This window comes from Leuresthes tenuis, unplaced genomic scaffold, assembly GCF_036924035.1.
Source record: "Leuresthes tenuis unplaced genomic scaffold, fLeuTen1.0.hap1 SCAF_12, whole genome shotgun sequence".
Taxonomy (NCBI): domain Eukaryota; kingdom Metazoa; phylum Chordata; class Actinopteri; order Atheriniformes; family Atherinopsidae; genus Leuresthes; species Leuresthes tenuis.
This window is the reverse complement of record NW_027325366.1, coordinates 17,168,807-17,196,238: the sequence shown is the minus strand read 5'-3', so window position 1 is coordinate 17,196,238 and position 27,432 is coordinate 17,168,807. Positions and strand designations below refer to the sequence as shown.

The following is a 27,432-nucleotide window of genomic DNA, read 5'->3' as shown; positions in this document are numbered from 1 at the left end:
GTGAGGTTTAGACTGAGAAGAAATTAATCTGGGTTGAGAGGAGTAAACAGTGTGTTAGTTACTGAACAGTGTGTGCTGCATCTCAAAGCCGTGAACCTGTTTCATTAGGAATCCTTTAATTAGCTCATCTGTGTTTTACAGTAATGCCTGTGTGTTTTATGAGTTTTCTCCACCTAAAAGCTGTCAGAAGTGCATGCTTACAGACTGTTCAGGTTCATATGGGCAAAACTAAATCGGATACGTTGTAACTGACAGTTTGAGGCAAATACTTGATGATTCCAGGATCATTCGTTGGAATATTGTTATATACAAAGTCAATATGTCCCCCTGCTCCCTCCTTCCTCCTCTTTCCCACCTCCTCCCTCCCTCCCTCCCTTTCTGCATCCTTTTCTGCTTCAGGATCAGCAATGGGAGTCAGTATCCAGGAGGAGACAAGGGGGTGCGGGGCTCCTCGCCAAGTCCTCGCCCCTCCCTGAATGCGGCACAGCTGCCTTTCAGAACCCTGCCGCTCCAGCCTATTCATCCTGGAGAGCGCCCCCCCTCCCCAAAAAAAAAAAGAAAAGAAAAAGAAAAGAAGTGGCTATTTATTAGAATACTTGTTTTGTATTGTTCTGGGCCACACAAAAGACGTTCATTATGTTAGAAGCAGGCCCCTTTCGCAGAGAGAAACAATAACTTGGAATTGTCTGTTTTAGAGTGTATAATAAATGTCATTTCTTCTTGTCTCTGCCCCTCAGTGTGTGTTGAGTGGTGGGTTTGGGCACCGGGCACGGATGGCCTTGGCACTCGAGCGGCCAGATTGTAGTGGGAGTAACGGTCTTACATGCAGCTTTGGAAGGGCTTAGGACGGCTTTAGGAGTATGGAGGGAGAAGTCTGCCCACTTTGTCTGGAGCAGAGGGAACAAGAGAAACATGCGTAAGTTTGCAAATGACAATTCCACACGCAAGGATGACCAAATGTAGTACAAATATTTAACCTGTGTGATGTGTTTTTTATGTTTAAATGTAGCGTAGGAGAGTAAAGCGAATTTGATTGTGAATGCCTTTGTTGACAATCTTTCGGTGCATCGGCGCTCTGCTCTGCTCCGTTCAGTGCAGATATTATATGTTTCCAGCTGGAGGCTCTTGTTTTATTTTGGGACAAGGGAGCCCCGCGAGAGGTTTGGCTGCACACAGCGCGCAGTTCTGTGGCTCACGATGCTACCAGTTGCTCTCCAATCGGTAGTAGCTCAGTTTGATTTTCCAAAGTGATGTGATCGGATCTGTTCTCGTCCTAATGGCTCATCATCTCTGCCATCTGCATGTTCTAAAATATCGTAGCTATCTTTAAACGATCAATTGCTCCATTGGTCGGTGACTGTCAGAACTGATATGATATTATACTTTTCAGTGGGCGGGAGGGCGGCTTATCGTCACATCTACAGGCTCTCTATTTTGATTTGTCGCACGGAATCATAGGAGCTCCATTAAATAATTAATCCCAAGTGATCACCAGATGATCCGAATTTATTGTTTTTTCCTGCGCTAAAACTAACACCACCTACGTCAACGTGCGCTGGCTTGCACACACTCACATCCTAACGTGATCACGGCGCGTGGAAACTGTTGTCCTCGCGCAGGTTAACTGCTGTAGAGAGAGAGGGAAGAAAAAAAAGATTAAAGGAGACGACCCACATGCAGTCCCCATAGAGTTTGTCATGCATGAGGGTTAAACTGCAAGGGAAGGGTGAGCTGGCTGAACTAAAGGCATAATGACACCGTGGCCGCTTCTGTGGAGTGTGGATGGTTGTATTTAAAAAATATATATTTATATATAATTTTTTTTTTTAAAAAAGCATTCGCTTATATTTGTACGTATGTGGTGATTTGTTGGGTTGATGGGTGGCGAGTGTGGGGGGCGTGTTGGATAACTGCTTTGACCCTTGGCCCTGGTCGTGCACCGTCATGACGGTGCGCACACACACACTGTTGCAGAGAAGCCAGCGCACAAAGGAGCGAGGAGGTTTGAAAAGAGGTTTGTTAAAAGAGGACTGATGGGGGATGACAGAGAAAGTAAACAGGGGCCACCGGGGTCCTAGTGTCACTGTGAAAGCTAATCCTCTATGTACAACCCTAAATCCTCTCGACATGGGAGGATGAAGAACAACATTAGTATTGATAATAATGATAATAAAAAAAATTCAAAGTATTCCCAGATGATTATTTTCATTCCTTTTTTTTTAATGCTATAATTGATTCGCTTTAACAATACTATTTGTATGCATTTTTTTTGTTCAACAGCGTTGCTTGTGTTTGAATTCATATAAATCATATAAATCACGTGTGTTTGAAAATTAGGAGACTTGGAAATATGAATGCCAAAAAAATCCACCTAAGTTTGATTGGGTTTTTGGAGGACTCTGCGCCTTTTTTCAGTGTGGTTAAAGTCAATCTTTAACATGTAAAAAAATAAAATTAAAAATAAAATCCGGTATATATCTTCATGACTTCGGCTGTCTTGCAGCAGTAAGATAGGTATTAATTCCGTATCTTTAACACAAAAAGACAAATTGAGCGTTGCTTCTTTTAAAAAAAATTTCTTTCTTAATTTGTCTGTTTATTTGCTGTGTGATCGCGTTATTGGCACTCACCTCCCCGTGGCTCTCCGGGCTCTCGTCATTACATTGTCATCTTCCTCGGGCCTTAAGCCACATGGCCTGAAAAGCGCTGGAGACGTTTATTGACCACTGTGACATCCCGTTAACCCTGTTACCAAAGACGCGCGGATCTGTTCGAGTGATCCCGCTCCCTCAGGCCCTAAACGGGGAGCCGTATCAAGCTAAGCTCTAACTGAAATTAAAAAAAAGAAAGAAAGAAAAGACAGCAAAGAACGAACGATGGAATGATTAAATCGTTAGTCTCGCCGCGGGGAAGTGGTATTTCGTTTTCCCTTTCAATTAGAGGCTGATTAGGCTTTTCAGGGGAGGTCAACTGTGAAATCTGGATTATTTATGCGCGGACTCGAAGACGCACAGATCCGCTCCTCTCTCCTCTACAAACGGACTATTTGAATGGGTTTTGAAACAGCATGCATCACATCTAAAAGCCACGCAAAAAGTCAACAAAAGGTGTCAGCAGAAGCAGTTTACACGTGTAGATTATCTTTTCATATAGCCGCAGGCAGAGGCATCGCCCAGGACTCGTTCACCATCACCAGCAGACGGCGATAACGTCGCTTTTACCCCGGCAATTTCCCTTCATTAAATAGCTATCCATCTTTATAGGCTTCTACTCTTAGAAGAATTGTCTTATTTTTCTTCTTTGCTAAATCTCTCGCGCGTTATTTTCAGCACTGAGTGTGCGTAATTTCTCTCGCTGACACCTGCTATTTACTACATACCTTAATTACATACCTGGAAGGAGAGCGGAGGACAGAGGGTGCGGAGAGAGAGAGTTGGTCTGAAAATTGATTTAAAGCGCTGCTTCAGCTTCATATCGTCCGAAAACGGATAGAATGAAGTGTAATCCCACAGCATATGGCCCAAGCTTCTTTGGACGCACGATGAGTGTGAGAATAACTTGTTAGATTGGATTATTTTGAACGCTTAAACGTGGAGGGGAAAGTGGGTAAAAAAAAAAGAGTGTCATCCTCTCCAGATTGAAACGTTTGGAGCTTCAGACGTGATTTATTCAAATTAAAGCCTTAAAAATGTTTAGATGTTTGACCCATTGTAAGCACCGATAAAACCCACCATTTCACCGCTACATCACTGCTAACAAATCTTAGTTATTTTTGTTGTTGAAGTCTCTCAGAGCCTGTTTGAACATTTTAGACACCTCATGCTATTTGTGGGATTGACCCTCCTCTCTGCCTCCTCCTTATTCTCCTCCTCTTCGGCGTGTTCTTCCTCTATGGCCCTCTGGTCACCTGACCAAACGCCATGCAAATCATTCTGCTGCTAAAGCCTCATTGGCCGCTTGTGGCTCATTTAACCGCTGTCAGTGCGCATCATATGGCCGCCGCTTTAACCAACTTCTCAACTCCGTCAGGGAAAGTGGCTCAAATGCGCATTCTGTCACAGTGGATGTGAACCGACCCAGCAGAAGACAGGGTGAAAATACTGGTTGGAGAACATTTTATATTCCTTCTCGGATTAATTTTCATCTGTTATTTGTTTCGTTTTGGGTTAGATATTAATTTTGTCACCCAGTCAGCCTCAGCGCACCAGTACTTGTGCGCACCTGACCGATCTTGACACAGACTTTTTCTCTGTTGGTGGCGAAGTTTAAAACCGGGTGAATGTATAGCATGATGATGGAAACTGACCTTCATTCCCCCGGTCCCCAAACGAATACGACCACGGGGCAAACGGGGCCGAATAGCGGGTCCAAAGCGAATCAGGAACGGGTGAAGAGACCGATGAACGCGTTCATGGTGTGGTCCCGTGGGCAGCGGAGAAAGATGGCACAGGAGAACCCCAAAATGCACAACTCAGAGATCAGCAAGCGGCTGGGTGCAGAGTGGAAGGTGATGTCCGAGGCAGAAAAGCGTCCTTTCATCGACGAGGCGAAGCGCTTGCGAGCCATGCACATGAAGGAGCATCCGGATTACAAGTACCGGCCAAGACGGAAGACCAAGACGCTGCTGAAAAAGGACAAATACTCTCTTGCCGGTGGACTGCTTTCAGGGCCCAGTGGTGGCGGAGGAGTTGGTTTAAGTGTCGGCATGAGTTCAGCCGGGGTCGGACAGAGGTTAGAAAGCCCGGGGGGTCACGGAGGCTCCGCCAGCTCCGGCTACGCGCACATGAACGGCTGGGCGAACGGTGCGTACTCGGGGCAGGTGGCTGCAGCCGCGGCGGCCGCTGCGATGATGCAGGAGGCTCAGCTTGCCTACAGCCAGCACCCCGGGAGCGGAGCGCACCACCATCACCACTCACACCACCACCATTCGCACAACCCTCAGCCCATGCACCGCTATGACATGACAGCCCTGCAATACAGCCCCATCTCGAACTCTCAGACCTACATGAACGCTTCTCCATCCGGCTACGGCGGGATCACCTACACGCAGCACCAGGGCTCCGGCGTCTCCTCCTCAGCTGCCATGGGGACGTTAGGGTCGCTGGTGAAGTCAGAGCCGAGTGTAAGCCCTCCCGTCAGCAGCACACACTCACGGGGTCCTTGCCCCGGAGACTTGAGAGAGATGATAAGCATGTATTTACCGACCGGAGAGCCCGGGGACCCGTCAATGCAGAGTAGACTCCATGCCTTGCCGCAGCATTACCAGAGCGCCACGGCTGGAGTGAACGGGACGGTCCCTCTAACACACATTTAAAACTCACAGTATAATTGAAAACTGCTAACGAACACATAACCAAATATTTACCTCTTTTCTAAATAACAAGTCCCGAGAGATACTTGCATTTTGTACAGAATGTTTATGATATTGTAAAATGAAGGGTAAATAACACATTCATCTCGGCTTTTTTCTTTTTTTTTTTTTTTGAATAGCCACCAGTGGAATTATATAACGAATATAATGCCGAGATATTGGTTATTGTGCTATCATCTTTTTGTCCATAACTTCACAGTCTTAGTTGAGGGGGACGCCACGTTCACATGGGGGTATTTTGTTCAATTGTCTCATCATTTTGGGGGTGGGAGGGTGGTGGTGGTTTGGGAGGGGGGGCGGGGGGGGGGTCTTGTAAGTTATTTGAAAATGAGATAAAGTGTCATAATCATAAGGAAGTGCTTTAAAAGATATGGGGAAATCTCATTCCTTCAGCATTTGTGTTCATTTGCAGAAGCCTGTGTCTTAATTCTTGGAAACCATCTCTTTTTATTGTAACACTCTAATTATTGTAAATTGTGAATAATTTTAATATTTCAAAGAATGACGGGCAACTGCTGTTGTAATCTAAGTGCTTTTCTGCGAGTGAAAAGCTCTGATATTGCAATGAAAAATAATTGAATAAATTTCACAAGATGTTGCTTTGATTCTTAAGAGAACGGTCTTAGATTGATCATTTTTACAGTGTTATCACACCAGTGTTTTCACGTTTTAGGACACAAGAATATCACCAACTCCTCCTGTTGAGATAAATATCCTTACCCTAATATATATATACATTATTTTTTTTGTGTGTGTTTCCTTTTTTTTTTCTCTTTTGTTTTACTTCGCTGCTGGACACAGGTCCCACGAGCGTTTAAACATCCCAATTCTCTGTGCGTAATTGTGCCTTAAATCCTCAGGTTTAAAGGGAACGATTTAGTTCTGTGATTCATAAGATAGTGTTTTTTTGTTGTTAATTAGAAACGTGTTCATAAATTGTCAAAAAAAAAAAAAAAAACTCTTCCCCAACCGTTTCAGTTGTATAGGCCACAAAAACGTTTCTGATTTTGAATAGTCATTTAAAAGCAGACCAATATGATGGGACTCGTTCTCTTTTCGTATAAATATCAAACATCACATTTTCTGTCATACATCTGATATTGATATAGAATAGAAGGAGGCCTCACAGGACAACCACCTGTTAGTTTCATCAAGGTTCTGATTTATTGACAGGACTGACAGGTTCCTGTTAAATCATGCCTTGTATTTCATCATTCCATTTTTTCCCTCCCTGTAAAACCTATGAAACCTATGAGTCTTTACATTCAAATTAAAGCTTTCGGAATTCTTTCTTAATCCACTCTCATTTGAATCCCTTTACAGTGGCATTGTGCTAATTACACGTTTGTCTCAGTGAATTGCAAACTTCTCTTCCTGAAACTCATCTTTGCAGATTTTAAACCACGAAACTGCTTTTTAGATATTTAACAGCCACTCAGAAGTGTGTGGTATTTTCAAATAGGGTTATGTGGAACTCCTTTGGACCGAAACAACAAATCTTTTTTTTTAACAGGCCTGCTGAGGTACTTTTATTTATTTATTATTGCAGTGTGAAATTCTGATGTGATTTTACACATCTGCTTAAACAAAACATTTTGCTTTGGATATAGTGAATTAGAGACTCGTTCTTCAATAATAACAATCTAAGCTGGACTTTTTTATCCCCCACTTCCCCTTATTGATGCAGATTTTGGTCAAACTTTCCTCTGTATTTGCACATTAATAGATTATGATCATGAGACAGCAATGGGAACTATGAGACTTATAAAAGACTGTAATTTATATTGATTCTACAATTGAATCTGAAAAACAGTTTATCTTAATCTCCTTATAGCTTTTATATAACCTAATGAACTATATGCAGGAGCTTAGTACTAACTGTCATTCATCTGACTTTTGTTCCTCTGCATGTTCCCATCATGTGAGAGGCTGAAATGCATTTAGTTCTTGACATTTGAAAGTCTATAGAGTCAAGGAAGTAAGAAAACTGCACGAGGTACAATAATCATGCCAGTTTACATACAACCGCCACATGAAACTTGGGAGTCACCAAACAGTTACTGGTTGAGAGGAAAGAGGAAGATTTTTAGGCGCATTTTTCCCCCAGAATTTAAATAAGCACTAGATAGAACACAAGCAAGCAAGAAAGAAAAAAGGTGCACAAACTATGGTTCACAGAGGATTAAAATTTCCCCAATGGACATAACTCTCCTGAGGAATGTTGAGTCAGAATTGATATTTGATCATTGAGGGAGTTCTGGTACTTTTCACAACAAAACCAGCCTGGCTTCTCAGACACGTTTATGTAAAAATATCGGCTCACCTGTACTATTTGTGAAGTTTTTAATCCTATATAATCCCGTTTAAAGATGCTAATTGCTCTGAAGAGGGTTTGATATTTGCTGCTTTGATAGGCGCAGTTCCTCCATATAAAACTACCAGCTCGTATTAGGGACATTTAAGCTCCTGCATTTTTAAAAATCAATTAATCTCAAATACATGGTTAAAGGGCCTGCTTCACATGATAAAGGCGTGCATTTTATGTCAATTAAACCTGTTATAGGCCTCATAGTAAAGCGTGTTACGTCTGTATGCGCGTTAATTCATTGAAGTGAATCAGAGGAGCAGTGTGAATTCCAAAACCCCAAAGAAACCGCATCTATGGAGACATCTCCGCGGTAAAGTGTGCACCGTAAGGCAGGGGAGGGCCTCCTCGTGTGTTTTGCATCTGTTTCTATCTTATCTGTTGATGTGAAGAGATGCGGATTAACACTGAAAGCCCGGAGAGGCGGAGCGCGTCACGGCGCATCGCCAGGCTAAAAAGAGAAGCGTTCTGGCAAATTTAACCCGCATAAATTACACCTTGAGGTGGGAGAGAAGTGAGCGTTGGGCGCAACCTATACAGGCTTCAGTTTGTGGCATCGCCGGTCTTTGCCCCAGCTCCCGCGTGCGATTGTGTGCGCGCGTGTGCATGCGTTTAGCTGACCGGCCAATAAATCTCTCCACCGCGCGATACTCTTATCTTGTAGCCACCGATATATTCCGTGCTAGGAGGCCATCAGCAGCAGCTCACACTCGGTTGTTCGTAAAGCCCCGATCCCTTGCACTCCCTGTCCTAAATGGGGATAATTAGCGTCACTTTATCACGCCTCTGCATATTTTCTCCGCGTCTTCCCCCCCTTTTCCTAAAAAAAAAAATTACCAAGCAGCCTGCTCTCGTCGCCCGCTCTGTCACAGAAGATTATGGAGACAGATTGCACAGAGCGAATGTGCCGGGCGAGATTAGCGCGGAATAGAGAAAGCAACTGGGCCAATGAATTCCTCGGAAGGGCCTTATCGTGCAATTACACGTTGACATGTTTAACAATCTTGCTGCCTCTTAATCCTGCAGTGCTGCTCTATCTACCCACAGCTACCACGCTATATGCCGGCACAGAGACCTAATGCACCAAAACGCAGCACAAATGTACTGAAAGTTCAGAGAAATTGCTTTATTTTTTTTCAAACTTTGTCCAGCAGCACCCATCAAACGCTTTTTTTTTATTTTCCTTTTTTTTTTATTTTTCAGATTTCTCCGTTGTTGGAATAGCATCTGCACTGGACGATTTTGAAAGAGGTGAGGCAATACGATACATCATGCAAAAATGAATAATAGTTAACCCGAATAACTGCTTGACTTCTTTAAAGTGACTCCAACAAAGATATGATCGCGCGATTTGCAACCGAAGTGGCGCTACGACTCAAAAAGTGCTTGTTCGGAGTTTGATGTGGACCTTTCCATCTTTCTGTCCAACACGCACACACACACACAGACACACTCACCACAACCATGTCCCGACCCACCGCCCCCTCTCTCTCCCCCCTCTCCCCATCCCGTCCCTCCCGCCTGGCGGAATATCGGGGCCTGTGTGGGAGTGATTGTGGAGCGCCACTGTAGGAATTTGGCAGCGTCCGTGGGTTGGAGAGCCGCCCCACGCTGAGTCCCATTCAGCGGCCAGCGCGCTGTGAGGTTGGGAAGTTTCAGTCAGCCGTACAACTCAATGGTCCCCACAAAAGCGATTACAAGCCCCAGCGCATTCCTGTAGGGACCTGGGAGAGACGCAGGTGTGAGGGGGACGGGGCTAACCAGTCAGAGGAGTGATAAAAACGGGACAGTGCTGGGACCACACAAAACCAGCCACTCCACAGGAACCGGGTATTTTTTTGTTTTGTTTTGTTTTTTGGGGGGAGGAAGAAGGAGAAAGGAAAGAATAAGTCTGTAGAAGATGCAAGTTTAGGGGGTTGGGGTGCAGCATACTGAGTGGCCTCACTGTCCAACACTGAATGAAAGTGCGAAAGAGCTACCAATCAGGGAGGATTTCAGGAGTCCAAAGTCCCCCATTTTTCTTAGAAAATTTGGATGCCCCATAACACTTAAAGTTAGGTTTTTAAAAATACATCAGGCTTATTGAACTATTCAATTGCATTTTTTGATATTAGCAAAATTATTTGTTTTGATACTGTATACTATCCCTTTAATTATAAGCATCTAACTAATATTAGCCTACTATGTAAACCTTTCAAATCCCCAAATGGAAAAGTTTATCTCAACAATGCCTTCAAAATGAGCCTGAAAAATGCCCTTTTTTCTTAATACGAAAGATCTACTTTAAACGTTCTTCTTTGCAGGACCTACACTGTCTTACGCACCCTTGACTGCCCGAATCGATCGTTTCACAGCATACCAAAATTAGCATTCCGTGAATTGAATGGAACACCTAAAGAGCTAAATGTTTCCTCCAGACAATAAGCAAGAGTTTTCCCAGATTTTTTTCCATTTCAATATCATAAGTTCAACATGCGTCAGTGCCTCCAGGTGGCCAAAACATCTGTCATTGTAGCTTTGTACCTGAACACGAACACTGTAGACTGGTGAAGATGATGGTCGTGGGTAAAATAAACCAGTATTGACAGTTGGGAGAAGATGCACTGTAGAAAGCAACATCCAGTATGAGAGTAAGAAGCTTTGGGTTTCAGTGTCAAAGTTGTTTGCACTGTATTGCAAATCATTTAATTGTCACTTCTCTGGTGTATAGGGAGATTCCACATCTTGAATAGGAAAATATGTACATATATATTTATACATATGTATATATGCAGCTGGTGACATTCAACAGCAGACTGTATAGCACAAATCCTACAAATGTAGGAGACTATTTAAGAACCACGGACACAGGTGCTATAGCGACAATTTACTGGAGTTGCACATGTCCTGAAGTGGGCTCTAATAACAGTGCTACAACTGGCACAACCAAGCCTTGCTGCCCTTAAGACTTGCTTGTATGTGTGATGTTTTTGTGCTTAGCGCAGAGATGACATACAGGTTCAAGCTTTGAAAACTTGCGGGCATTTCATTCAGATAAAACAAAGCGAGTTTTCTGTATTTTCGTGAAAAATGTGTCTTTAGCTGAAAGTTTAGTGATTCTGTCAACAAGTGCATTCAAAATGGCAGCGGAAACGCACCACAAGCACTGCAGAATGCAAAATAATAACACTCGATTAAAAAAATGCACAAAATACAAAACACTTGAAATGTGCAGAGAGGGAATAAGGGCAATGGTTGGTAAACCTCCTTCAGGCACTTAAATCTATGAGTCATCTGCCATCAGGAGTTTTTCATATTTGATATACATGCAGTCCCCCATTTAGGAAGTTTAAATCAGTTAAAATGTTCCACTGTGTTTGTTTACACGCACAGGAAATGACACACCTTGCGACCAACCTTTCTAGACATCCAACTGCTGGGATAAAACTCAGTGTTCTGCCAGTTTGAGCAGGAAATGCGGAACTCATTAATCCTGTGCATCATAGCCCTCCTTCCAACCTCTCTGGCAAAAAAATGGCATTTCATGTTTTGTTCTTAAGATGCATTTTTAATTATGATGTGGCATGTGACGTAAAAAAAATAAAAATACTGGATAGATGTCAAGAACCAGATTAGAAAGCGCTTAACTAATTTGACTGACACCCTTAACAGAGTCAGCAACTATATAAAATGCACACAGATTCCTGTTTTTTGGTTGTTTTTTTTTAGATCACTGTGTTGTAAAATGAAAGCAGGCACCAAAACCCATGACACGACTGAACTTTCACCATCTTTGGTTGCAGATTTGTTGTTCTGCTCTCTCGGGTCTTACGACTTTCTCAAAGTAGGCCTATCTTTGTATAATGTCTCTCCATTTGCTGTGCCAGTGGGATCCTCACAGCTGTTTCAGTGGTTGTATCAATAACATAAGCTCCAGTTTGTATTACAGCTACAAGCTAGGGCTGTCACGATATCCGATTTTCCCCACATGATTATCACGGACAAAAGCATACATGAAGGCAATATCATGGCAATGTCAACAGAAAACCTAAAATACATCGCTATCTACTAATTCCATCTTTGTTTTTTTACAGTCAAAATAAGAGATAAATAACTGCTTAGATATGAACATGTGGCAAACATTGATAAAAGTAGGTCAACAAGTCAAGAAATTGAAAGGTTTAACATATTTAGAGAAGAATATGAGACTTTAAATTTAATGTTAAACCCAACCTTTCTACTTTTTGCAGATTAGTAGGTACCCTTGTCTTAAAGCAATGCAATGCCTAAAATCATAGCCCTTTGTTGGAGTTATAATGTTCAGTTATGCTTTGATTTAATTCTTTAGCTATATTGATTTAAGTCTGTCGTGATCTTTCAGTTTCTGGTGACACTGAGCTATTTTGCATTCTACATAGATGTATGCTTTTTTTTAAAGTCTGGCTCTTAATGATCTTACTCAGGCTTTCGCAAGACTGTCTTACAACAAAAGAAGAAGAAACAATGATGTGTTGCTTGTTCAAGTTTAAATTACAAACTGGATGAACATTTGAAATCATCTTTCAGAAACATTCTATATTGTTCAAAATGACAAAATGTTCAACCTCTAACGGTCATGTGAACAAGTGCACATGAAATCATCAAGGCAACCTACAACATTTTGTGCTGTATGGTAACATTAGTGTTATGCATTTTAGCACAAACCATCTGTTCTCACCCTTAACCGAGTAGTTTTGTTTTGTGCCTGAACATAACCAGGAAAAATAACCGTCTTCCTCATGAAAACTTGTTAAAGTAAACACTTAGTAATGAGGGTTGCTTTGTTTACTGTTGAATTACACATTGGAAATGCTCACGTTCTGCATTGTATTTCAGAGTTTAGATCGGAGAACTTGCCAGTGTTTATCTCTAAATGTTGGCTTGTTTGACCGTTCCCTGTCGGTGAGAGGGGAGGGTGTCAGGATTGGGTATAAAAGAAGCATCCACCGATCAAGGATGAATTGTGGCTCAACCTGTCATTTAAAGGAAAAAATAATTCTCCAACCAACTTTGCAAAATAATTTGGTCTTTCAACATCTACAGTACACGATATAGTTACAGGATTCAGGAAATCTGGGGGAAATGTCAGTATATAAAGTCCTCAGCGGGAAACCCCTCTTGGATAAGCATGATCCTCAAGTTCTCAGAGGGCGCTGCTTGAGAAACCCTCATTCCACTGCGATCAGTGTAGACACATAGGTGCGGGAGTACTTTAAAAACCATCGCCACTTTACACAGTCCATTGCTGCATCCAGAAAGGTAACTTGGAACAATATTAAGTCAGGAGGAAGTCATGAATCAACTCTGAGCAGAAACTCAGAAACTCGCGGAGTTCTGTGGAAATGAGCACATGTCAGAACAAAAAGACAGTGGACACACATTCTGTGGTTTCAGCCTCTATTAGGAAAAAACTGACATCTGGTTCTACACGACAGAGACAAAAAAACAAGGCCATCCAGGCTGTTATCAGCAAAAGATGAAAAAGCTAACATCTGTGATGGTATGTGGGGGGCATCAGTGCCCATGGGTGACTTGCATATGTGTGATTCGTAAATTGTGATTCTGGAGAAACACATGCTTCTATCAAGGTGACGTCTTTTCCCGGGAACTTGATGGCTAGCTTAACAAAACGACACCAGACCTCGTTCCACACAACTTATAACAGTGTGGCTTCACAGACACACAGTGTGTGTGCTCTGGACTGCCTGCAGTTCCGATCCGTCTCCCATTGACAATGTATCGGGCATCTCGGCGAGGACAATCACAATCCCAAATTGTAATAAACCACAATTTTTCTTAAAACTGAGATTCAGAGGGATCCCAAGAATGAGTCATCGGTGTGTTGGCAGAAAGCATGTCTCTATTTTCCAGCAGGGTTTTCAAATGAAGGTAAAATGGATAACACTGAGAATGAGGCACACTTGTTTGTGATATACTGGCTGAGAACAAATCTGTGTACCGTCAAAAGCGACTTAAACCTGAGATTACAGGGATGTTTTTTTTTTTTTAAATCTGATATGAGGAAAACACAAAGAAATCATCAGTCCTGCGTAAAATCAGTCTTTTTGATAATGCAGCTATCTATAAATCAGAAGAGCAGTCACTAGAGCCTGGATTTTTCAAACCCATTTTCTGAGCACACTCTGATGATCCCCAAATAGACCACAAAGGAGTCGCATGATAAGTTTTAAGTATTTTTGCTGCTAAAAAGAATCTTTAGTCGAGAATTGGTTTATTTTTCTTTTCATTAATTTGCTCTCTTTGCGAATCTCAGAGACAAACTATCCCAGGTTTGTGTTGGCAGCAGATATCGGACTGTTACTCAAGGGCAAAAAGGAATTTTGAATTAAACGTAATTGAGGAGTGATAAGAAGCTCAATGTTTAAAATATGCTCTAACCCTGAGTCAGAGCATCATAAAAAAATAGCACCATTGGGTGAAAGTGAAAAGTGTGAAATTGTTCTGCACCTATTGCAGGCTACCATTCCTCTCTTTCTTTCTGTCTCTGTTACTCTCGAAGTCACCAGAATCATTTAAGCAAAATAATTCTTTGTTGTCTTTAAAAAGAAACAAATGTATCAAAAACTATTTAATCACATGGCATAATAGAAAATATTATGTTCTATGTATAAAGCATGAAATCAAAAACTGAAGATACAAATACAAACACCCTGCAGCACAGTTGCAGGACTCTAACTCCTGTTAGTTAGTCGGTCAGTCTGTCCAACACATAGATCCAGACTGAAATAGGTCAAAAAATTTGCTCATGTATGATTTTGAAATTTACATAGGAACAATGGAAAAACTATTCCTGATAAGCATGATGTTTCGAGGTAATTATAGGCTAAACTATTACTTTTAATTGGACCCCCAAAGTCTGCCGATACAACAGGACTGAGAATGAGCTGCCAACTGTCTTGCTGTCAGATAAAATCGGTCAAAGTTGTCACTTTCTGTCTGCGAGTTGTTTCTCTCCATTTCAAAACCTTCATGTGAAATGTTAGAGTTGGTAGACATGTGTTAATAAAAGAAAGCATGAGTTGCGCACACTCTTACAGCCCTGAGTGCAGCACCCGCAGTGAAAATTAGAATGTGCATCCAGGCGTCTTGCTCCCATAAGTATTGACTACAACCAAGGCTGATTAATACCCTCAAGAATTTTTACATTTATAAAATGTTTATGGTCAGTGGAAAAAAAAAATGTTCAGAATCTCTTCAGTAGCTTAAAGGTTTTTTAAGCAATCACATTTAGACCAGATTTCAAAATGAATAGCGGTACGTACGTAAAGTGCCATAGAGACTGGGAATTAAACCAAATATTTTCATACCGCAAGAGTTCTTTGTAACCTGTTGAGCTACAACACCTCATTATTAATGCTAACACCACCATAGTATGATATTGCTGATAACGGCAAAGGAGACATTCATGGATAGCGGCATCAAACGTGGTGCTTCCAATCAGTGGACATCAGTTCAAGACTATGTTGCATCTCTGGTTGCACCTTATTGCTGCAAAAAAAAAAACATCCTTGTTGCGCTTGTCCCTCTGGCTCCCTTTGATAACTCATATTATGGACCAAACAGAGGTGTCTCAGTACCTCGTAAGTGTGTGCTTACACACAGCCAGTCGGCATCACGGAACCAGCTAATTGACAATAGCACAGTTGTTAGGAATGATGTGTTCCACCCAGCTTACTTGTCCTTACAAACATTTCAGTTTAGTTCTGTGACTACCATTTTTGTCAGCTTTGTGTAGTAATGGCCTAAACACACTAACTTGTGTTTAGGTCATTTAACTACTGTGTTAGAAAAATGTGATGGTTGGGCTGAAATACATTCTTTCTATTACACCACCCTCACGTTAATGGATACCATTTTGACGTTTCTAATGCCGTTGCTCTCACTACCATTAAACTTCACATGTTATTCAAAGTAATTATAGGTTGTTTTTTCATGCAAAGGCAAACCAACCATGGAGTGGATTTTGGGAGGAGGGCAGTTTCCTCAAGCAACTCAATTCGTTTTCAACCAGAAATCAACATTAAAATCCCAGTTGGTTCTCACTGAGCAGCTATAGTCTTGTCCTTATTGCAACTAGCTCCCTCTCACTAAATCTAATTAACTCTAATGTACTCATTGACTCAGTGTTTTTCTATCTCTAGCCCACACACACAAACACACAAGCCCACCAGATGCTGTGAAGGATTTCTGCTCCAGTGTCAGGTGATAATTCTCAAAACAGCACCAAGGGGTTAATGAGGGGTCAAAGAGTTCAGATAAGAAACAGGAGTTTCATGGCGCCTGCTGCAACCTGCAGCACACTGATAGCTGTTTGAAGAGGCTGACCTTTGAACTCCGCTGGGTCAACCTGCGTCGTTTAGATAGGTCAGATTGGAACAAGTGAAGGATTTGTATGTCACAGTAAAATGTCGAAGAGGCACAGATAAATTGTTCTTAATGATTACAACCCTACTCAATTAGTTTCCAAAGCCATTAGATTGTTGTCAGCTATCAGGCTCTTTAAGGTGGGGAAAATTTGATTAATTTCTCATTTAATTGATAACTTACTGGATGTCAAATCACGCAGCCCATTGTGGACAACATTATCATATTTAGAAATAGAAACAATCGCACACCAACAGATACAAAGGACAGTCTCCTTTGTGTTATATGACAGCCATATGAAACTGCAGAGTATCTTTTGTTTTGCTATGTCTTTATTTATTTACTCTTGACCTTTGGTACCCATACAAATCAATAACCTCTGTTTGTCCATCTCCCTCTTTCTCTGTCCTCTCTCTCTTCCAGCAAAGTGACCATCATAGCTATCACCAGTGGACGTGGATCACTGAGGGGGGACTGTGATTTACAGATAGCACCTTGTCTCTTCGACTGGCAGGCCATCATTACGTCGAGCACGAGTAGATAGGTGCTGTGCGCAAAAAGACCTTTTGGAAAATGTCAGCGACAGTCAGAGCCTCAAATTTCCTCCATTAACTCTTTCCCTTGCGATGCTCCCTACTCTAAACCCCTTAATTACACAACCCCTTCCTCCTATCGCTCAGTGTTTGGTATCTAAGTGATTTCAGAGCATGTGGATTTTTTTTCTTTGCTTAAATGTGGCTTACCTGGCAAAAAAACAACCCAAGCCCAATCGCCTATTTCTCCCATCTTAGGAAAAACAAACACACACACATACACACACACAAAAGGGAAAAAAAAAATACCATGCCTGCAACAGCTCTCCTTCCCCAGTCCCTTTCTTTGGAGCCAGCTTCACTGTCTTAATACCCTTAGTCCCTCAGCTGGCATGTTTTCCAAGAACCCGCTGCATTTGCAGATTTGTAAAATCCGTCAAAATGCCTGTAATGAATATTTTTCCAGTCTTGAGTGTATTTAATGTGATGTCTGACCAGCCAATAGGAAACTTGTAAAGATTCAGTGCTAGGTAAAGGGAATCAGTTGAGGCTTTCTTGTTTGTTCCTGTTTGGCCACGGCCCTCAGTGTGATAACGGTGGGAAATTTTCATTTCAACACGAGCCTCTGTCAGATAGGTTCACATTAAAAGACCATAAAGGAAACAAGCATTTATTATTTGAATATGTTGCTAGGTTCTAATTAACATCTTTTCTGTGCATAAGTGTGCATGTGATGCAAATTCTTTTGTTCTGATTTTTTCTTTAAAAATTAAATGTTGTGAGACAGGACTTTGCTTTTCTGTTGACATGTGTGGCTTTTGATGAGGGGTGGTGGGGGGGTGGCACATCAAACAAACAATTGCATCTTCAATCTGCCTAAAAATAACATATTGTGCTTTCCACCATTTATATTCACATTGAAATTTGATAAATTAACACCACAAAGTGAGAAGTTACCAAAAAATGTTCCAACATTTAAACTATGTATTAATTCCAAGGCCTAAATGCGCCCTCAATTATTTTACCATTGCCCCTATGTAATTGATTTTGGGCAGAGAAAGCAAGAGGTGGAGGGGTGATTTATGTTGCCATGTGAAAACCGCAAAGTCAATAAATGAAAAATAACTGACGTCGTAAGTGCTGCGACTGTTGCAACCTTGCTTTTATTGATTTTATTTTTTCATTAAGGCATTTGGCTAACATCAAAGTTGGGCTCATGATAACATAAATCATTTTGCTACCATCTGTAATAATTTGTGGAGTTTTTTTCTTTATTCTTTACATAATTTAGCTTTTCATTGACTCATCCAGGTGCGTGCAGCGTGCACCGAGGTACCCACTCAGTGAGCCGACATGAACACAGACAAGATAATGAGCATCTCAGGTGACTACATGCAGTGATTACCAGGGTGCTGGTGTTATATGGAAACTATATCACATAAACATATACACCCTTTCTGTGCACACACTCAGACACTGAGCACACACACTGACACACACGCAAATTCACACTCTTGAGAGATCCTTGGTTATCACTCCCTTCCAGATTGTTCTGAACTACTTATGGAAAACGCACACACATCTCAAGATGTGGCCACTCTTGCCAATATGAGCCCAGTGTTAAGAACAGTTGTTGTCGTTGTCGTGGTGTGTTTTTTTTTCTTTTTTTTTCTTTTTTTTTTTAGCATCTCTAAATTCCTAGCGTTGCTAAGGTGCTTTGGGAGGGGATTAACAGAGGCTGGCGCCGATGAGCAAGCCTTGCAGATTTCCAACCAGCAGGAAAAAAGACAAAGAAAGATGGGAAAGAAGGAGGAAAAACAGCAGAGGGTTAGACAACAGGGAAATGGCAGTAACGGCTTGTGTAAACATGATGACTTGAGAGAGGTAAAGAGGTAGAAACAAATAAGGAATGAGTAACAGAAAGTGTGACAACATAAGTATGCTAAAGAGGAGGCTGTAACTTTTACAGAAAAATGTGGCGAGAGACTTTGCTCTTTCCACCCAATCATTCCCTCATCTTGATTTCCTTACTCTTTCCTCTCTATTTCTTCCTACTTCTTTATTCCGCCAAGGGCAACAGTTTCAGATCCAGACGCTTTTGTGTTTCTTTCTCCCTGCCACAACTTCAAACGGCGCCGGCGTTGAGGTCACTCTGATGTGCCCGGAGCATCAGTGACTGTTCTGTCTCAGGTGAACGTCTCCCAGCGTGTCCTTGATGACACTCTCTCCCTTTCTCCCATCTCGCCGCTTTTAATTAGTGTAGTGAGAAGGGGAGGCAGTGCAGACAGCTGAGCCACATTTATCAATTATCGACCCACGCGTAGTGCAATGCTTTTAATAATTCTGCTGCTGAAAAACAAGACACTTACACGTGAACTGACCTTAATTTTCACTAAATTCCCAGATACATTCTGAATGTTTTTCTGAGAGTGAAAAATCTCCATTAGCCAAAGAAAGTGCATGAGAAGGAGGGAGGGAGGTCCACATGCCTTTCTTTGAATCCTCTCCTCAGGCTCAGCTTCTCAGGTAAAGTGTAACTGGATGCGGCCTGTTTGTGGGATACAAGGCACTTGACCAAGGGCCAGCACTACTCCTCCCTCACCTCCCATCGCCTCCCTCCCCTTTCCTTCCCCTACCTGGCTCAGGTTACCCTTCAGTCCCCCCCTTGCTCCCTCCCCCTCCTATCCTTGAGTGGTGGCAGGTAGTGTGTTTTGTAGCCACATCAGTGTCTGAGGATGTTGAAAAACATGTGTCTGTATAAATGTACCCGACCTAGGCAGGTGTTTGTGACTCTGTTTGGGCTCGGCAGCTGGGCTCCTGTAACTGTGTCCGTCTCGACCACATTGGCTAATGTGACTGGCTTGGCTGAGGTGCGGAGGCGGCTGTCTTTCAACCACTGATCCCTCAGAACTACTCATCTGATCAGGCTCGATCTGCGCTTCACGGCTGCCAGGGTCACACAACCCAACCCCGGGGTCAAGCAGCTAATTACAGATCCCTGTGTCCTCCGTCTTTGTCACCGTCTCTGGGAAATGGGGAAGGTGGGGTGAGAAGAAGCCTTAGGGTTGGGGGTGGTGGGGAGAATATTGACTTAAACATCAAGAGGCCAACTGTGACAATAACCAAGCTGTATGTTTTTTCACCTTTACGAAATAACGACAAGAGTAAGGCTCTGGTTTAGTCTCACCCTTTCCAGCCCTCAAACACAGAAAGAAGCTTAGACCCATGAGAACAGAACTGTGTCTGGAGATATGAATATCATTTTACAGTCAGACTCACTTTAAAGGCCCCAAATATTGCCTTTCTCACAACTGTACTGTGAAGCAAACTCTCGTTAAAGTGTTACGTCCATGTGTTGTGTGTGATTTCCTCCAGCTTGACCTTTGGTTGTCACCACTGACTAAGCTCTGGATTTGAAGGATGCTACACAGTGAGAAAGCACATGCACGCACATCCACGTGCACACAAAAAAAATAAATGTACCTAACTGCTATTTTATTATATTAGACCGCAGGATCATTAATCACAAATGCGAGGGCTTCTCAGCCGACGTAGGAAATTAATCAAAAAGGGGGACATTAATCACATGCATGAACAGCAGTAGTTACACCTGTGACAAAGCCATCTGATTTAAACGTGTTGCTCCAGCCTGTGTTAATGATGCCACCCAGGGCCAGCCAAAGCAACCTCTCTGCCATCACTGAAACAATAATGCACTAACTATGAAGCAATTTTCTTACATGTTGTGAAGGAGTATGCTGATGCACATTGCACAGGGGTCAGTGGGTGTTACAGCAATTACCAGGTGCAGCTTTTTCCTCACAGCTTGACCACTCCGACTGTTGAAATGTCTGTTGAAATTAGTCATACTTAATATTTTCATTCTGCCCTTGACAAATAGATTATTAATCTGAGAAAGAAAAAAAAAAAGACGAGTTTCTGCTGGAGAGGTTTGCAAAGGTGCGAAGTTGAAAAAAAGGTGGTAAAAACTAACATTATTTATATGAAAAACACAGAAATAAGGAGAAACCACCACCTGCAAGTGTGGCTACACTGCCCTCTTTTGAAGGCAGTGTAGCCACACTGCAGTGTGCTCCAGTAACCTACAGCAGTATTGGAAAATACAGAAAATATCTCTGTATATTATTATATTCTAAAATGTCTAACAATTCAAGATGATTTTAAAAAGACAAATTAACATTTTGTTACAAATTGGGCCACATTCTAAAATCAAGAATGACCCAATATTATTGTATTCCTAATTGTCTGGAACTAACTTTTACATGTTCTCCCGTTAATGGATTTTCAAATTTTACAAATCTACATATAAGAAATAAAAAGGAAAAAAAAAAAAAAAAAAAAGGTTCGAAGGAAAATACATTTGATCTATGACCTCGTTTCTTTTCTATTATTAAAGAGATTGCAACAAATGTGACTTCATAAAAACTAACCAAGGACTAACTCTGCATTTACGAAGGCAGGATTGCAGATTTGATCTGTTTTTATTGATCAATCGACTGGAATTTTTTTTAAAGATGCCATACGTTCATGACAGGTCATTAAAGACATTGTGCTGAATGCCTAAAAACAGCTGCCACAAACTCTGAATTTGTTAGGTATCAATTTCATAAAAATAAAAGAAAATGAAGTATAAGAAAACTTGCAGGTTCCATGTAAAACACTGAACTTTTACATGGAACCTATGAATTAAAACCTAATATCTTATTTTCATATTATTCCTTTCTCAAACACATATTCTTTTAAGAAAGACTATCAGCTATATACATATATATATATATATATATATTAATTTTCTATATGTCCACAATTCTAAATTGTATGTCACAGTGTTAGAAATAATGCATTTAATTTACATCAAAGTGTCTTTCAATTACAGTGCAAAGGTGTCTGTTGATATTGTAACATGGTATTCGGCTCGAGTTTTAGAAGATTTAAACCTTTGTATATGAATGAAACCTACCAAATAAAAGAGAAAGAAAGTGAAGCTGGTATGAAAAACACTGGGAAGGTCGTATCAAGACAGACTTTATTCCATTGAACTTTATTGATATGTGTGGAATGTTACTTGCCAAATTGTGTACAAAGTGCTCCAAAAAGAAATGAGAAAAGTTGATTGATTTTAAAGACTTGTCCTCAAATGCAAAAGTCTCCATTAGATCAGTTTCTTTGTAAAAACCCTGTGAAAGCATCTTTATTTAGATCTACATCAAGGAAGTATGCAATAATCATTAGTTTTCCCTAATTACAGTTTGATTCTGTCAAAAGATCTAGTTTTTTCTAGTCAGTCAACTGTTATAGCCATTGCAATAATGAAACAGTAGTTGCTGTCTTATTGTATGATTTAGAAGTCCTTTAATGAATTTTGTCTTCTGTTAAGGCTTTTATTAGCATCTTTGGGCTTGAATACGGAATGATATTTAGGTTTTTTTTCCATTTGCTGTAGTCGACTTCTCTTTTTTGGCTGAGTTTGCACCGTGGCTCAGTCTAGTCCAACAACACTGTTCTCTGACCCCTGCAGCCTGACAGGCAGCTCTGATAAACTCATATCACACATGGCAGAGAAACCAAAGACCTGGCCTAATTAGCAGGCTGGACAAGAAAGATGATGAGAGGAGGGAGGAGAGAAAGGAGGGAATAGTAGATTGAAAATCAAAATGATGACGACTTTATCAAGAGATCCGCTGACCCTCTGTTATTTATTCATGAGATTACTGAAGAGGACTTTGGCCCTCTGCCAAGTTCCCAACAACAATGTTATGCCTGCTCACTGTGTTGCTCCTAATAGCTGATAAGCAGTACAAACTGCCTTATTTCTCTCTACCTTTTTCTGTCTCAAGCACAAACATGCACTTGACACCTTCTTCAGTAGACTCACCTGTCCAGGTATTCCAGTAGTCCAGGCCAAATCTTGTCAGGTGGAAGAAAGTCTATCCCAGGGTGGAGACGGGCAGAGGGGGGGGTGATGAGAAGGAAGGGGGAGCTGCAGTAAGTCTAGCCGGTGATGGGGTAAAGGAGGGAGGGGGGAGGACCAGAGACAGGGGGCAGGTAAAGGGGATCGTGTTCAGGCTCCTGGGGACAGGAGGCTTGGCGTGGCACCGCACTGCCCACCCAACATCAACACTCTCAGGTTCCCTGGCTCAGATGAGCCAGATAATCACCCTCTCTCCACAGGGACCATCTGGAGGCAAGGAGGGAGGTGAGGGCCATATTTTATTTCCATAAAACATAAATTCCCTCATCTGCTGGTGAGAAAAGAACAAAAGGAAAAAAATTAATTTTCCCCCCTCTTATCTGTCAGCCGATTCACACAAAACATCCACACATGAGCACAGCATGTAAGACCAGGTCCGGAGAAAACATCCAACACGTGTTCATGCTCGCAGCAGTGTTGCCTCTCATCTCTGAGTGTCTCCAGTGTGATTGACACTCCTATCCCTGTAGAGATCAGAGGACAGCTACTGTGATTATCATCTCGCTGTGGTAACTGAGACTCCCCTAATCCCATAATAATCCGTCACAGTCAGTCAACACAAGAGTATCCTGACCTACTGCATGAAAAGCACATGTACACACGTTAACACTTACACATTTTAAAGAAGAAAAGTACTGGACTACATGATCACTGTCATATTTCCATATTTGACACCTTCGCATCTTTTCATGACAAATCAGCGGACACGACTAAGAGCAAAAAAACTTCTTTAGAGACCACTTCTTCAGAAAGAAGTACGCTGCAAAGGTTTTAAAACATTTATGAAATGCTGTTGCGCAGTTTCCATTGTGAGAAGTTGAAAAAAATACATTCTCAGGACAAAATGAAAAATACAGAGATGGGTAAAGTAAATGATGAATACATACACATTTCTAGAAACATTTGTACTATGTGAAATTTAACTGTTAAAAATGAAAATAGTTTCAATGTTGTGCAAATCATTTATGCCCTATATTTAATTGATTATGGTATAGTCAGCATTTTTTTAAATGTAATAGCAGTTAGAGCGAATGATATCATGTGGATTTTTGCAGTTTGTCACTTTTGCTTCAGGCAGTTTACTTTGACACTATTTTCTCAAAGAAAAGCTACTTTATGCTGCATCTAATAAGGTGTGAGTGACAATTCAGCTGGTCTAACACAAGAATACTTACTATGACATGGTCAAAATTATTAGGAATCTTGGAAAAGTACAGATACCTGCCATCTTTTAAATCTTTGCATAAGTAATGCTCAGTGAGTTTTCCAACACTCAACACAACTCGTGACGTAGGCTACTCAACAGATCAGCAATGACACTGAGCAACACAAACGTTCTTTGGTGTGGAAAAGGCTAACAGTCTGATGCAAAAGCAATGTGGTGTAAAAAAAAAAAAAAAAGCTCAGTATAGTTTTCATTCAAACTACTCTGAAATTGTTGAGGTTTGAATTGCTTTAGATGCCAAAGATTCCCTCTTCACTGGCCCCCTTCAGAGTAGCTCTAAGCCTAGGTCGGCTGTCAGAACTGCCCTCCTGGTTCTCCCAACTGAGAGGGCTCTGACCACTGTCAACTGCAGATAAAAAAAACTCACTACTCACAGATACTTCATATAAACCATCTTCAAATAAAAACCAAACTGTTTCTTAAAGCTCCCAGAACAGTTGACCTCAAGTGAATGTCAGTGCTGGTAAGAGTTAGTGCTTCATACTCGTACTCGCCATACCCTGTATGCTGCTTTCCACTGACTTGGTGAGATTATGGAATATAGATGAAAAGAGAATGAATATAGTCTCTTTCCCTTTTTATTCTATGATTTAAAAAATTGCAGATTCTAAACAAGTCAAGATGGTTATCTGTGACCTTTGACAGTAAGTGGACTTTAAATTAAAATAACTAAACTAAATAGACCAACTTTAAGACCAACTTCTGACCAATTATTTTCGCTTTATATATGCTAATATTATTAGACAACATAGCATTCATTTCCATAAATATACTGATGATAGCTATACTTCCATAAATCCAGATTAAACAAATCAGTCAGTTGGACTACAAGGATGTTTTATAGATTTAAAGACGTGGATGACTCTGAATTTTCAGCTTTTTAGATTCAAACAAAACCGAAGTAGTTGTCTTTGGACCTGAGCGCCTCAGGAAGGCAGAGTTCCAAGACATTACCTTGGCTTCCAGTACTTCCATGAGCAACCTTGGAGGAACTCCTCTCTACCTTTGAGATTAAAACTTCCTCTTTGAAAAGGTTTATAGTTAGGGATGAGTCAGCTGACCCTGAAAAATCCCATAGTTATGTGGTTGTAGGCCTATACTATTGGGGAACCTCCCACAATGCACCTTTCCTCACTTTACTTTCTTTTACTCTTCCTGTACATATGATATGATATTGTTGTCATTAACTTGTGTTTCTCTTTCCCAGCAGGTATCCCTGCCCTGGTGTTACCCCCCAGTCAGCCCAGGCAGATGAGTCAAGAGTCTACTGTCTACTGTCGCCTTGTGCATGCTCAGGCCGGTGGATTTTAAGGATTTTGATTTTATTGGAATACAATCAGATTACAATGGGCTTGAATTGGGTTGGATATTTAAAGAGCCTTGAGATGACATTTGTTGCCTTCATTGATAGTTAGATGGATTACATTTATCATGGCAATACACGGTGAAAATGGTTCTAGTGTTATATTAGATAGACACAATATTTTGACAACTTGCCAGTTGACATTTATTTTTCAGTAGCAACTAAATGTGAAAATAATGCCATTTGAGAGTGTCTGTTTCTCTAATGGATCTGGGAAGTGTATAATTCTTTTGTTCTGCACAGTCACGTTTTTCAAATTGGAGGAATTGCAAGTCCAAATGAGTTTAGGCCTAACTTTTTTTAGACCTGTGAAGACTTCTATCTTGTAACACATGTAACACATTGGAAAAGTAATAGAGAGTAAAAAAAATATGTATATTTCTGACCAATCAGCTGACCTCTCAGGGGAGACTTGAGTCTTAAAGAAACAGGAACAGATTGTGACAAAGAATTGCTGCGACGTTGTAAAGCATGAGAAAAATAATCTGCATTTTGAACATCATGTAAGCTTGTGTTGCTTTTAAAGCATGAAAGGGGCAATATAAATACAATTTGATTTGATTTGATTTGATTCTTCTTCTAGAATCCCAAAATAAATTCTGAAGCTGAAAATGAACATGTTGTTGCATCTCTAAAAGTCTACTCAAGAACCGCAGCAATAATGGAAACCAGACTTGTAGTTAGTTACCTTTACAAGACAGTTAAGACAAAAAAAATGAAGGACAAAAAGAAAAAAAATTACTGTTTTTGTTGAATGCTGACATTTTGTAAGTGGAGGTAAATTCCACAAAAAAACCTTGATGCATTTGCAGATCTCACTGTATTTACCGTTTGGGGCAGAGTTCCCATAAGTTTTGAATTTCACTTGGATCAAATGATTGGTTATGTTTTCAGAATCATCTGCAGTTTCAGCATTTCAGCCCAACCAGTCTGTGGTGACCTAATTGTGTTATGTTTTCAGTCGCAGCAAAAAGGCCTCATTAGGAATAAAGAAAAGAACAGCAGGGTACTTAGGAATGGTTTAATGTTAGTATATGAAATACTGCGCAGCAGAGCCACTTACTTTCATTAGACATTGAATACATTCACTACAAAAACACAGCAAAACCACTGATGCATTGATTCATGAGGGCCATTTGTAAATATTTATATTCTCCTGATAGGATGCATTTATTAGAAAATAAAATGATCATTAGAATAGAATTGAATTTCTCTAAATTGTGTTTGGGAATTTTCTGTTGCTTGCTAACTGGTATGTTCATGTCATTTCTTGCTCATACTCAATTGTCATAAATATATTTGTTCATTTTATATAAATATATATATATGTGTGTGTGTGTACACACACTTCTGATTTGTTTTTCCTCTGTCCTGTGCTTATTTATCCTTCTGATGGCCCTGTGATAAACAGGCGAGCTGTCCAGGGTATTCCCCACCCTCGTGTGATGCCAGCTGGGATAGGCTCCAGCCCCCTGCAACTCTGAATTGGATGAAGCAGCCACAGAGAATAAATGAATGAATTAATATACTCTCATTATTTGCATGCTTTGTGGGATAGTTGAAGCCAGTCGCTGTGGAGTAACCACGGCTTTTCTGAAGAAGTGGAGAGATGGCTGGTCTGTGCTCACGAAGCCTCCTGACTGCAGTGAGACGTGCTCGGCAGGAGATCTGAGAGTGAATGGATGTCACTGTTTAACAGCTATTACAGCTGTCTTAAAGACAAGAAAAATGAAGACAGAACAAAGAAAGACTCTTTCACAATATGTGTGTGGCTGGCAACCTGAAGAGCACACAACCTCATGCCCATAGTGTGTGTGTGTGTGTGTGTGTGTGTGTGTGTGTTTTATGATTCTCTGCACAAGGTTCTCCTGAAAGGCTTGACAAGCTTGCTGCGAACACACATCGCCGACTATTAGAAATAGTTGATTAATGCCGAAAGTATTCAAGTGCACTCACAGTTTTACCCATTTTTTTAAATTTTTGTTCTTGTAATCTAAAGAATAATCTTCTCACACAGATATCATCTACAAGCCCAAATAATAAAAAAAATGTGTTGGCACCCTGTGTAAAATGTAAATAAAAACTGAATGTCAGAACTTCCAAATCGCATAAAGAAATGCTGTATTCACAATAGAACATGTATGACGTGTTTAAAGTCACACATTTGACTACTTCATTGA

At 41.0% G+C, this 27,432-nt stretch overlaps 1 protein-coding gene across 2 annotated transcripts; it reads left to right on the top strand.

Moving 5' to 3' along the window:
• Positions 1–4,000: 4,000 nt before the first annotated feature.
• Positions 4,001–17,453, top strand: sox1a (SRY-box transcription factor 1a). Of its 2 annotated transcripts, XM_072396709.1 has the most exons (3): positions 4,001–5,122; positions 8,940–8,987; positions 16,563–17,453. In XM_072396709.1, the coding sequence occupies exons 1-2, from the start codon at positions 4,280–4,282 to the stop codon at positions 8,958–8,960; spliced, it is 864 nt and encodes a 287-aa protein (XP_072252810.1). In that variant the 5' UTR covers positions 4,001–4,279; the 3' UTR covers positions 8,961–8,987; positions 16,563–17,453. The 2 variants fall into 2 exon arrangements, with proteins under 2 accessions (XP_072252810.1, XP_072252809.1); XM_072396708.1 differs by lacking the exons at positions 8,940–8,987; positions 16,563–17,453 and having other exon boundaries at positions 4,001–5,985.
• Positions 17,454–27,432: the final 9,979 nt, after the last annotated feature.